The sequence below is a fragment of the Perca fluviatilis genome, chromosome 12 (genome assembly GCF_010015445.1).
Source record: "Perca fluviatilis chromosome 12, GENO_Pfluv_1.0, whole genome shotgun sequence".
Lineage (NCBI taxonomy): Eukaryota > Metazoa > Chordata > Actinopteri > Perciformes > Percidae > Perca > Perca fluviatilis.
Genome location: NC_053123.1, coordinates 17,671,374 through 17,684,948, shown reverse-complemented (window position 1 = coordinate 17,684,948; position 13,575 = coordinate 17,671,374). Strand labels below are relative to the sequence as shown.

The 13,575-nt window shown below is 39.5% G+C and overlaps 1 protein-coding gene across 2 annotated transcripts; it reads left to right on the top strand.

Annotated features, from left to right (window-relative positions):
- Nucleotides 1–2,104: 2,104 nt before the first annotated feature.
- On the top strand, nt 2,105–12,735 carry chn1 (chimerin 1). 2 transcript variants are annotated; one of them, XM_039818600.1, is made up of 7 exons: nt 2,106–2,850; nt 4,168–4,252; nt 7,199–7,372; nt 8,852–8,929; nt 9,806–9,943; nt 11,385–11,490; nt 11,946–12,735. In XM_039818600.1, the coding sequence occupies exons 1-7, from the start codon at nt 2,599–2,601 to the stop codon at nt 12,115–12,117; spliced, it is 1,005 nt and encodes a 334-aa protein (XP_039674534.1). In that variant the 5' UTR covers nt 2,106–2,598; the 3' UTR covers nt 12,118–12,735. The 2 variants fall into 2 exon arrangements, with proteins under 2 accessions (XP_039674535.1, XP_039674534.1); XM_039818601.1 differs by lacking the exon at nt 9,806–9,943 and having other exon boundaries at nt 2,105–2,850.
- The last annotated feature ends 840 nt before the right edge of the window (nt 12,736–13,575 follow it).

Below are 13,575 nucleotides of genomic sequence, written 5' to 3'. Positions count from 1 at the left end.
CTTTATTTTGGCATTGAATGAATTAGGACTTATAGATTTAGATTATGACAACTGTTATTTATATATCTTAAACAAAGAGTGTTATATGAGAGATAGAAATAATGACACGGAGAGTTCATGAGAGCGAACATCGCTGTCCTCTTAAATGGCTCTTAATGTCGGGGCTGGGTCAACAGTGCGTTAGAAGAACATTTCCTCATGTAACAACCCTCCTAACCCACAGAAATAGTCACTTCACCATCTTAAGAGCTTACAAGAGAGTGGGAGGGAGTGAGGAAATAAAATTTGACCAAAGAATGTTTTGAGATTTTGGTGATTTCTGGGTTGAATCTGAATTGAATTGTTTAATAGCAAGATTTCATTATTGTTTTCAATCCTATATGTGGCTGGATCCAAACATTCAAAGAAACTCACTTGTCCAGGCTGGACACAGATGGACATCACAGAGATGTAAAAGATACTGCATGGTATACATCCATCCTCAAGAGTCCCATCTCTGGATGTGTTTGGGAAACAAGCAAATCAATCAGTGTCAATTGGAGCTATGGTCAAAGTAAACCACATCCTGGGAGTCAGAGTCTTGTTCTGCACTTAACAGCAGGCAACGCAATTACGCTGCAAAACCCTCTAAAGTGCTCAGGGTCTGAGAGGATGAACGGGTGCATTTAAAAGCCTCTCACTGTCTTTTATCTATACCACTCTCGGGTACCATCCTGAGCAGAGACTTTCCCTGAGCATGAGAGAGGAGAGCTGCACGGGAAGCCCTTTCACGTCTTTAATGTTATGATCTGTACCCCGTCAGACACCCCAGTTCGGGATGCCATTCTACATAAGTACACTGATCTTCAAAGCCCCCTTTTCTGCTCCCCTATGCTGTTCATACTCTCATTTTGATACCTCTCTGCTGAGATGGGAGCAACAAGAGCTATAACAGCCCTCATTGTTTTCTGAAGGAGAGTCTGTACAGTCACTTCCTCTCAAGCTCTCCTCTGTAAAAAGGTGAGAACATTGCACTTTCACAGCTGAGTCTGAATTAGACTCTGAGACGTGGGAGCATAATCACATGTGACTTGCAGTGTGAATTACAGAAGCAGGTTGCGGATCCTTTCTCCCACATCGCTATCATGGTGCTATATTTGATACTTCATTTGCATGCACATAACACAATGCTTGTATCTCTGTAAACCTCAAGGAAATTAACATTCAGACAAAGGCTGCAAAGAAATAAATAAAAGGCTCCCAGGACCCAGACATAGGTTTTTAAATTCTTCATTTGTATATTTTATAAGAATGTAAGAAGATGTAGTAAGCTGCTGATAATAGCGAATATTGATTTATGATACAAATTATTAAACTGGATAATATTTTATACAATTTCAAAATTGTATAATTCCTTTTGGGTGATGTTTACATTGTTTATTTGTAAGGCAAGACAAGTGTATTTATATTGCTTATTTCATAACCTAAGGCAATTGCTCATGTACTTCACATGCATAAAAGACATTAAAACCACATAATAGTGAAGTTTTCTCAAGCAGAGCACTGGCATGTGATATTAATGTGTTTTCGGTGCATTAATATGTCACAAAGTGGGGATTTTTAAAGCTGTTTCATCACTGTATGGTGGATCAGAAACAATGCTCTTACAGAAACCGAATTATGTTCAAGAGTTGCTTTATATTTCTGTTTATTTTTCATCAATTTCTGTTTTGGTTTCCTCTTAATTTGTGGTCCAAATCCTAAATGTAGAATATGAAATTCCTTTTATTTAGTTGAAAGGTCCAATAATTTGCTTGCGGGCTTGGTGATTTTGCGTTTGTACTTGTCGTGGTCTCAGTCACGGTCAGTTTCTGTGGCAACATGATTTTGAAAATAACTCCTCTCCAACGGCCCTTTGCTGTCGCAAGTTCTGCAGGCAGCAGCCCACTCTTGATGCATGACTCATTCATTGCTCATTATCATCCCACTCTCATTTCATCCTACCCAGGGTCCCCTGCTTGGATATCTGATGGAGATGGTTGTGTGGGGGCGGGGTGGTGGCTAGTATAAAGCCGGTGTATACATACTGTGATTGGTTGGTGGGATCCATTTAATCTGCTGTGACTACTACAGGGTCCGCCCCTGTACTCCTCCCCCTCGCTCTGCCCGCCCTGACGGCATCCATACACAATAGTGTGCTGTCTCTGTTCCAGGGAGAATATCAGCTCTGCACAGGGAGGAGAGGATTAACGCAACCACTCAGCTCATCTGCATACACGTTCCCAGAGAACCACATGAGCACCCAGGGCTGCACTTCTTTTGTATAAAACCTGGCACTCCTGTTACAGAGACTCCACTTCATCTACGGTCACTGCTGTGAGAAGATTTAATAAGGACCACAGTTTTTTTCCTTTTGGATTTAAAAAAATTATTTTCAGACTCTATTTTGTCATTCAAATTTGCAATTTTCTGCCTGTGATGTCTCTATTTAATTGGGACAATGCAAGTAATATCATTTGATATAGTCTTGTTCTGAGCATCAAACTGTTTTGTCCTCCTTTTTTGGGACTCTCCACTGAGGTTGTTCCTTCATCAGCTTTGGGAGACTGCAGCACCAGAATGCCATCTAGAGAGTCCTACGAGGTTCACAAGGAAGAGAAGTCCCTAGTGCAAAAGGCCAAGCGCGAGGCCAATCAGGAGGATATTCTGGCGGCAGCTCTAGTGATGAGGATGGGGCCACAGAAACCTCCAGCCACTTTCTGGCAGCCACTTAAACTATTCGCCTATTCACAGCTCACCTCACTGGTTCGCAGAGCCACACTGAAGGAGAGCGAGCGGACACCCAAATCTGAGAAAGTCCACAATTTCAAGGTGAGACTTTAAGATCTCTAATGAGCTGTTGCATCTCCAAAACGTTGCTTTAATTTCATCATGTGTGGCCAGAGGGCTGCTTCTCTTGTGGGAGATGGGAGGAGGAGGGGGGAGTGTTACAGAGTCAGATTGAGGGGGTGAAAAACAGAGCTGTTTTGGTCTGTCCAGTGAGCCTTTATCAAAAGAAAATCTGTTGGGTGGTCTGTGGACCACTGCTGTTAGTTTGAGTACCAGATGGAGAGATTAGGCCGATGGAGAGGGGAAACCGAGGAGGAGTGTATCCCTATTTGGCTCCGGCTCACTGTCCTAGTTTGGCTGGTTAATGGGATGGAGAGCAGCAGGTGAAATATTACCTTCAAGACTTTCAAATTGCTGATGCTTACCAATCTCTTTCTGCTGCTTTGTTCGTGAGGACTCGCAAGAGAAGAGTGTATAGTTCCTGTGGTGAAAGCTCCCACAACGAAAGGATGATGTATAATTTGAGTGAAGTAATAATAAAGAGAGTATCAACAACATCTGGGCGTTAAAACAAGTCTTTTAATTTAAAACTTTCCAAATTAAGCTCCCTGAGAGTTACATACCACATGTATCAAATTAAAGTACATTTTCATACCCCACCCTCTTAAATTAATTACTCTAAAGAAATGCATTCACCACCTGCATTTAGATGGTTCCCTTGCCTGTGAACAGAAAAGAAAGATACAGACCAGAAGAATAATTATATGACCATTTAAACATCACAAATTGATTAGATACATGTGAAATTGCACTAAGATTCTGTAACCATGAAAAGAAATGTCAGATGACATCAATCCGATGATGGCAGACTGTCAAAGAACTTAGGTGATATTTTTTTAACACAATGATCAAACTGCACACAGTGTTATGCCAACCAGAAGTAGGTCTTGCTCTGGCTTCCTTTTGCTCCCAGAGGCCTTCCTGATTGGCTGGCTGTTGTCACCTGGTGGAGTGTGGGGCTCCATTTCCTTCACCAGCAAGGTGGCCTCCTACTGTTTTCATAGCAAGTTTCACTGATAATTTGCACCTTCGCTCTTGTGAAATGTCAAATCCTACTCTGCCATGATAGCAAAGCCTTCCCTGCTGGAAGTCACAGGTGCACCTACCTCAGTATTGTCAGTTTGAGGGTCCGTTTGAACAACAATCCTCCTCCTCTGCCTCATTTAAAGCAGCAGCACCTACAGGAGTCCAGGTAAAGAAGGGTCTGGGGTGTATATGGAACAAATGGCAGCAAATCCCCACTGTCTTCTCATTGCACTTCATCACTAATATCTGTCACTGTCCTCCTCTCTGTTGTAGGTCCATACCTTTCGAGGGCCTCACTGGTGTGAACACTGTGCCAGCTTCATGTGGGGACTGATGGCTCAGGGGGTCAAATGTGCAGGTATATCTTGTTCTCATCAACACTGTGTTATATAAACTGCTTTATGTTACATGTTGCAGGCATGACTGTATATGGGTTACTTGGTTTTTAGTGCATCTGGAGCTGGATTATTGAGTTTTCATCGATAATCCCAACAGTAGTTTGTGGATTAGGGGTTGTATAATAGAGTGAAATGAGGGCTCTATAACTATGATGTAACATGTACTTTACACTATGTTAAAACCTTATTTTGACCTAGTATTTTCCTCACTAGGGTTTGGGAATGAAGTGGTCAGTTCAAACAAGCAGAATAATGAGTTTCAGCACTGTCAGTCATCACTGACAGATTATTTTTTAAATCTAAAAGTAGCTCTTTATTCTTTTTATAAAATAATGACTACTTTGTTTTTTAGCTCAGGGCTCGGGTTGTTCTTCACATCCTGTTGTCATTATTACAGAAACAAAGGCTATCTGTGTTTCCACTTCCATGATTTTGATGGATAAACATTTTCTGCATTATAAGTAAACACGCAACAGTAGGATCACTACAGCAGCAGACACACACAATAAAGCTCAGTTCTTTGTGTTTTGTGAAAGACATTTTGTCATGGTGTGCTCCACAGTGTGAGCATATTTTGAAAAATATCTCATAATTTTCAGTCCTTTGTGAATATACCTTTACCTTGTGTAGTAGATGTAACATACACACATTGTTATTGTGAGGTAAATGCTTCTGTTACATTTCCCCATTTGTCAAATACTGTGATGAGATTTTGGTTTCACCGTAGCTGTTGTTGGAATTCGTTTCACATCCCAGAATAATGCTATAATATAGTCTGATGTGTGTCTTTGATGTTTTATTGATGAAACAAAGTATGTCACACAAATCTTGGGAGCTCTCACGTTAATTATTAATGTCTTGATTTTGAACGCTGACAACATAAAAAAGGCACATATGTTTGGCTTTATAAAGTCTTATGTTGCCATTCCTTCAGTCTCAACCACAGCTACCAGAATCTAGGGCAGTGAAGTGTCACATGATGCTCAAATTTGCATACCAAAAAAAATGTTCTCCCACCCCCTTTTTCTTTTTGTATGTGTGAACTGTTTTTGGCCGTGTGCCAGAAAGCCAGCCTCTGCTTGTGCTTGTTGTGCCACAATTCCTCATCAGAGTACGCCCCCCAGCCTCATCCCATCATGCCCATGAAGGAAAACAAAGCTGGCATGTCTCTTTAATGAGGAGCAGAGCTCAGAGCGTGGGGAAGGAACTCTGTTTCCACACACATTACAATTCAGCGGCTTCAACCAAAGAGCTAGGTCAAGCAGCTCAACCCCTATTTAACTTAAATACTTGGTTAAAAAAAAAAGTAAAAAAATCATTTAACAAATACAAGTGGTGGGTTTTGTTTTCAGATCCAGTCAGAAAGGGACCGGTTTTAACTGGTAGCTCTGCTGGTCGACATGGTGATAATGTGCTGATTAGAAATTAGCAACCAGCCACCATTAAACCTCTTCTCAGAGCCCTTTCGCCTGAACTGAGCTGCAGCCTCCTCCCTATAGCAACAGAGACAGAGCTGACGGTGCAGTAAAGCAGCATCCCCTGTCTCCCGGCTCCCAGTGTCCCTGGGGCCCCTTTCTCACCCTCACCCGCCCCACCTGGGACCTGGGGCCGTCAGTGTGCTTACATGGACAACAGGAGATCAGCAGACTTGTGTCTGATGACAGGCCATCCTCTATTATATTGCCTGTCTCATATCCTTAAGAGAATCATCTCTTAAAGTAATTACATTTCTGCATCAATGCATATAAATGCAGGCTGCATGAATTTCTCCAGGGACCCATATTAATCTCAATATTGTCTGAGTTCCTCCAGAAGCATAGATCTTTTGCTCTCAGAAGTATTGTTTTGTAAAAAAATTATTTAAAAAAATTTGCGTTTCTTCTGAGAAAATTTTATTTTTTATCTTTTTGAAATCAAAAAGCCGACGCATTTGAAAAAAAAAAAAAACAACCTTTTAGTAGTTGGAGACAGCTCAAAAGATCTAAGAGCTTGAAGAGCTGCCCCATTTTAGTCTGGGAAACTAGGTCTAGTGTAGCCTGCAGCGCCTCAATTGCTGCTTCCACAGCCATTGTGTGTGAGCTTGGATCTGGAAAAGAATAGAGCACACAGCGGCAGCACTGACTATCCCTCCTCCAGGCCACAGCATTTTCAGTGTTCCTCTAATTCCCTCCATGGGTCTCTGTTACAAAGCAGAGCTGCAGTCTCTCTCTGCATCTGCTCTCCACGGGCTTCTCTGTTCCCGACAAGGTGAATCCTGCCCTGAAACAGCTGTGCCTCAGGCCCCATCCGCTGTGACTGAAGACAAAACGCAATGTGGGATACATAAACTGACATCATGACTAATATGCCATTTAAACACCCATTGTGATGCATCCTGCATCTGAAAACATCATATAGGAGAAACAAAACCGAAATGTAATTATTATCAAATGCATTTTTTGCTTGAATTAAATTAAGCATAAAATGCTTTCATACAAATTGAAAAAAGATACACAGAAATATTTGATAGATTAATGTCTCGTCTTGTGGTTAATCATTGTTTTATATTACTGTTTTTAATAAACAAATGGCCCTGTTGAGGTGACTTTGGATCTGCCCATTGCTCAAGGGGACTCCAGTGCCATGTGTGGGGAAGAGAGAGGAGCTCTTCAGTGGTCCTGTGACATTTAGGGGGCAAACATTGATCAAGGGATTTAACACTCTTCTGCAAGCCAAAACACACATGAAACCAGCCAACCAAATCCAAATGAACCTGATGTTGAATGTGAATTTGCATAACAGTCCTCAGTAGAGAGATAAAATGACTGACCCACAGGACTTTGTATTCTGGTTGTATTGTATAGTTAATAAGAACTCTACAGAAGATTCATGAACTAAACCTCCTAGATGTCTCTCTCTCTCTGTAGATTGTGGTTTGAACGTCCACAAACAATGTTCATCTCTGGTGCCCAACGACTGCAAGCCTGACCTGAGACACATCCGTAAAGTCTACAGCTGTGACCTCACGACCCTGGTGAGAGCTCATAATACAGCGCGACCGATGGTGGTGGACATGTGCATACGAGAGATCGAGTCAAGAGGTCAGTTTAGGACGTGTGTGTGTGTGTGTGTGTGTGTGTGTGTGTGTGTGTGTGTGTGTGTGTGTGTGTGTGTGTGTGTGTGTGTGTGTTTCATATGTCTAGCTCAATATAAGATTGAGCTTATTTCTTTTCCAAGATGAAAATATGAAAAATGCAGTATATACTAATTGAATACATTTTTTTTGCTGATAATAATTGGGTGAGGGGAGGCTTTCTATTGAAAGATGATAGCTGACCTGCTGCAAACTTAAGAGGAGGAATTATGGAATCAAAGAAAGGCCATAATTATTTAAATTTGACAAGCAACCGAATACCTAATTGTGAAATGTAGTCACTGCTGAATGTTTAAAATTCAAATGATTAACTATGGTTGTCCAAGTATGGGGTTTTATTTTTTTATTTTCAATTTGGTGCCTGAATTTAACCAACACAATTTGAGAACCTGATTTCTTTCATCTGACTTAAATTTTAGATTTTTATGAAAATGACCAATTGAATCTGAGCATCTTGGATATTGGATACTTACATTTTCTATCTGTGAAACCTAAAACATTCAGATTAACATCTGGTTTCGGAAATTGCAAAATTACCCTCGGGAAATGTCCACATTCCAATAGATGATTTTCAAAGTACTCAAAGCTATGAATTAAAAGCATTTAAATTTCAATATTTAGTAGTGATTCAATTTGATAAATATCCATTACTTACAAGATCCAAACCTTTACTGCCTTTCTTTGCTTCTATGGAGACATTTAGTAATTATTCTAGGAAGACTAATCAAGCTTATGTCTGGTCAGGTCAGGAGACTCTTAAGTTCTTCTGAAATTATATATTTTTAGAAAATGCAATAGCTAAATTTAAATACTTTTAGTATTTTAGCGGATTTTATGCAGGAGCCTAACCCATTTGAAATGCCATTTATGGATCCTGTTTACTGTATTTAGAACACTTGTTTTAAAACAGCTTGTCTCTAATTTTGTAGTAAGCGATCTACAATATATAATTTGAGGTGTTAAAAGTCTGCTTACATTACTAACTGAGTTAATGTTTTTTTGGGCGGGGGAATGACTGAGCGGACTGATGAGTGTGCTGGTAATTGTGAATGTGTAATGAGGAATACATTACTCTGTTTCCTGCTGCCTTATTTGATTGCATTTCAGTTAAATCATTCAACTATGTAGGAAACCCATTGCTCCCTCATTGTCTGCCCTCTAATATATGTCTGTAGCTAAGTTTGATTTATGTCTCTATTATTTTGCCCAGTCATGCAGAAAACTATTTGCATCTGTCTATGTTGTTCCAGTGTGTGACATTGTGGACATTTTATCCTTAATTCCTTATGCATATTTAAGGGTGTTTAATGGCATCTCCTAAATTACCCAAGGCGATATATGCTGGTGAATTTTTTTTACATTACTTAAGACAGCCCTGACCATGTCTGAAAGGTTGTTTTATTTATTTTTATGTATGTTCCACAAGGACTGAAGTCTGAAGGCCTCTACAGAATATCTGGCTTTAGCGATTCATTGGAAGAAGTCAAGATGGCGTTCGACAAAGGTATGTGTTCCTTTTTAGATTTCTGTCAGCTCATAACATGACATTGCGTGCTTTCATATGTTTACATAAGACACACAGAACACTTCAGATTAATAGGAAAGTGACAAATTTGTGGGAGATTAGTGTCCATCTGGGCAGATGGAGGCAGATCCTATCCTGACATGTCCCTCTCATGCAGGGTTTCACAGTGTGGCCAGACAGGGGGGACCTCAGGGGATACACACCATGAATGTACTCTCACTACCTTAACCAAAGCTGTAAAAAAAGAAAGAAAAAAGGCTCTTCCGCTGTGTTGGGATTCAGTAGTAGACTTAGTGAGAATGAGCCTGTCTTTGCCCAGTGAAGTGTGAATTTTAACTGTAAGAAAAACCCTGCAGCAGTGGGCTAAACTCTTCTCCAGATCCGCATGTGGGAGATCATCCATGACAGAGTGTCATTCCAACTCACAGCGCTGTGATGTTCAGTCTGCCAGCAAAAGTAGACCATGGCCTGCTCTGGAAAGCATGCATAACTGAGGGAAAGTCAGAATAAAACAGGCCAGGCGGATGATAGCAGCTACTTTGCAAAATACAGAGCAAGAGTAGATTTTTTTTCCCACTCACAGTAACACAATCTCTCTATTCCTCAATCCACACTGTAGTGTCAAAGTGTTGATGTCAGACATGTTTACAGTGTGAAAACTCTCTTCTTCTCGTCTCCTTTATTCCATCACACATCCAACCAACAAGCAAATGTAGCACTTAAAGTAGATCAGTATATTTGATGTATTTGATGAAGTTGCATATACTTGCATGATTCTTGCACTTTTGGGGTTGTACTCACATGGTTCACTAAAACACTTAAAGCGTAAATAAATGTAATGTAACATCCACACAGATGGCGAGAAGACAGACATCTCAGTGAATGCCTATGAAGACATCAATATCATCGCGGGTGCACTGAAACTTTACCTCAGGGATTTGCCTGTTCCCATCATCTCATACGATGCTTACCCTAGGTTCATTGAGGCTGCAAGTAAGTTAAAACGAGACAAATTAGTCAGAAACACACCTGTTTCACTGTGTTGTGTTTTGCTGCAGTTAAAGATAGCAGTCCCTGTAGCAGTTCAAATGTATTTATGTAGTTTGCCTCATGTGAGTCACATTACAGACATTAGTATTTTATCTTTAAACATCTTTTATTTGCAGAAATTGCTTTGTGTAAAACACAAGACAGATGTCAGCCACAGTATATTGGCCTAAAGATGGTGGACAAAATAACAGAAACATCTGTATGTGATTGAATCAAATGTAATAACCTCTAATAAAAACAAATGTTTGATTTCTGTATACTAAGTCGATAAAGATGAACATATATGGAGTCATATCATATATATATATATATATATATATATTTTTATATATATATATATAAATATATATATATATGTACAGTATATACTGTATATATATATGTATATACTATATATATATATATGTATATACTGTATATATATATATATATATATATATATATATATATATATATATATATATATATATATATTACATGGCTTGGTTGAATACTTGATTCTCATTGGTCAGCATTCTGTGGTCTGCTATTTCAGTATAAGAGACCGTTGCCATAGACGTGTTTGGATCATAGACTCTGGCAGACCATTTTCTAATCAATAAAATCGTTTTTAAATCAATATTTGTGCTAATATGGAGCTCATACCACTGATTAGCTTATCACAAAAGAAGAGAGAGGGTGGGGAAAATGTGGATCACTGACAGAGCTAATGGTAACAGTGCAAACAGAGCATTAGTGAGCTCCATGGTTAGCTCACTCACCGGGTCCACCTGGCTTCCGCCGGAGAGCTGTGTTCATCAACTGTAAAGTTAACCGTCCTGACCTGGACGTAGGCATCATCAGTGGGTAACCTCTGTATGAGTAGCCGTGTAATAAGCATAGAAAATGACGGCTCGCTCTACATTATCCCTATACATTATTAAGGCTGTAGTTTGTAGGGTTGTTGTGTTTGAATGCACTTTGCACAACCACAGTCCTTGTCTATTCTAATTTATTAAAAACTATGCTTAAACTGATTTTGTGTTTGTTTTTTATTAAAAGGAAAACATTAATTGTTCATTTTCCTCAGTTGCAGTTGGAACAGAACTGTGAAAATGCAGCTTAATGCAACTGACTTATTAATATCAGCCCATGACTTTGAAAGTCAACACTGACCTTAAGTCCTGAATAAGTATTCAACTCCATGCCCCTAATTTGCAAAACACAACAGTCCAGAACACAATGTTTATCTGCATTAGTCATCTCAAGCAGCCTCAGACTTCCTCTCAGAGACAAATGGCTTTTATTACCCCACAGGAAATAACTACATTGATTCCTGCTCCTCTGAGGTCAGAGAGTGTATTCTGGCCACTCTAACAACACACTCCTTTATGTTTCTCTTCAGAGCTCACAGACCCAGAGAAGAAGCTGGAAGCTTTCCGTGAGGCTCTTGCTTTGCTGCCACCATCACACAGTGAAACTTTGAAGTACCTCATGGCGCACTTAAAAAGGTGAGCAATTCAGTCGAACTTTGCAAGAGCTAAGGGGCTGTGTTAAAATTAAAAGGAAGGAGGGGTTCCAGAAAAGTGGGATGATTATGCATTTTTTCTTTCTGATGAAGTTAGAGTAGTATATAGTATAAAGTAATATACTATTGTTTAAATTGGAGTACACTATCTCAAGTTCTTTGCACACTTTTAGTTATTGATAGCTAAATTAACTGTATCAGTCAATAGTGTTATATTACTTTGAAATATTGTTGGGAGTGTGTTGCAAAAAAGTGCAGGTCCAATACTAGTAACAATGGGTAGGGCCTTGCTTTAAAAAAAGAAAAGAAAAAGAAACATGTTCAGTCCCCCTCCCCACTAGAGTAATTTTCATTCAGTCCCTAAAATTTGGTTTATTTCCAGAATCAGTCTACGTTTCTAACTTTTAAATATTTTTTAATTTGAATACATATTCGCAGGGTGACACAGAATGAGAAATTCAACCTGATGAACGCGGAGAACCTCGCCATCGTTTTCGGACCCACCCTCATGCGTGCACCAAACCTGGACGCCATAACAGCACTCAATGACATCCGCTACCAGAGACAGGTGGTGGAGGTGCTCATTAAAAATGAAGATGCACTCTTTTAAACACAGATCAGGACTTTTATAGAACAGCTAATCATTCTTTTGTGTAAAGATTTGAATGATTGATAAATTTTTTTAAATGCCCTGCGTATGGACTAGTGCTGACCTAACATCTGTCCTCCCCTGTTTCGGGTGTGGACGATGAATTTACACTTGTACGTACTCTATGTCTCCCCATTTTTGTCGGGGGATTTTCAGAAGCTGACAGGCCAGCATGCTTGGTGCAAGGTCTTTGTTGCTTTGTAGTAGTAACCCAGCATGTGATAAGATCGTGTAGCCCTGTGATTTGCTTTTGTCTGTTCTGTAGTAGTCATAGTCTACATTCCTAGCTGCCTGCTGTGCAGTTTTTTCTGTTTTCTATAGCTGGATGTAAAAATAAGCTACTGATATTTCTGGGGTAATTTCTATGATGCTGTATTTTTTTACATCCTCACTTAGCTTGAAGTAGTTAAATTAGCCTTTCCTGTTAATGTGTCTACACTGGTGCATTTGCCTGACCTTAACATTTTTATTGTGTTATAAACAGCATTATTTGTGAATTTTATTTTTTATTGTAATGTTTTTGTACCCAACTTGCGCATGATCACTTTAATTTATTAAACCTTACTCTGAGAAATAAAAGTGCTTATTGAGTATGCTGACTTACCATAACAAAGATCTACATTATATTGTGCGTTAAGCATGCATTCATTTTTTGGGGGACAGCAGAAGCAAGCTGCAAAACAACTTACTACAGTAGTTATGGCAAACATTATCATTCATTTAGAGTCGTGTTTCTGGCCACCTACCAATTTTGAGTCAAATATTTGCTCTCATTTTAGTTCTGTTTTTGGTCTCAAGAACCAACTCCTGAGGCTCTTAAGCTTCTAAATGTTCCACTGTGTTCACCAGCTAGTTGCTAAGTGGATCTGTCAGATGTTGCTGCCATAAATACTCACTAAAGCACCAAATGTGTAATAATCCACTGCTGAAAATAGTCCCCAATCACTGCACTGTTTATTCCTGTTTATACAAGCTCCAGTGCTGTTTTGGGAAAATACTCTACATATTGGAAGATATTTGTCTTCAGTAGGAAATTATATTGAGGCTGACTGCCACAGACAGGAAAGGGAAGTCAGAATTGATCAGGCAAACACATGTTAGCAATAAGAAAACTATAAACATCTGACAGCATCTGTATCCTTGAAAATACTATATAATATATTGATGCTTAAAACATTTGACCTGAGTAACATGGCAGATGACAGTCTGATAGTCGCTCTGCATATTTAGAATGACAGGTTGTGCCTAAAAGCCTCACATTATGTGACTTTACATGAACCCCTCTAACAACACATCAGTCACACTGATTCCCTGTGAGATTAAAACCAACACACAACACCTAAGGCAACACCACTCTTGCACTCCAGAGACTGTTAATTATTGGATATATGTGCAAACAATGTCACATAAAATGTATGC

Coding starts and splice junctions, on each gene's coding strand:
- chn1 (XM_039818600.1), top strand. CDS start 2,599: ATGCCATCTAGAGAGTCCTACGAGGTTCACAAGGAAGAGAAGTCCCTA. Junction 4,253..7,198: donor TCAGGGGGTCAAATGTGCAG/GTATATCTTGTT, acceptor CTCTCTCTGTAG/ATTGTGGTTTGAACGTCCAC. Junction 7,373..8,851: donor ACGAGAGATCGAGTCAAGAG/GTCAGTTTAGGA, acceptor ATGTTCCACAAG/GACTGAAGTCTGAAGGCCTC.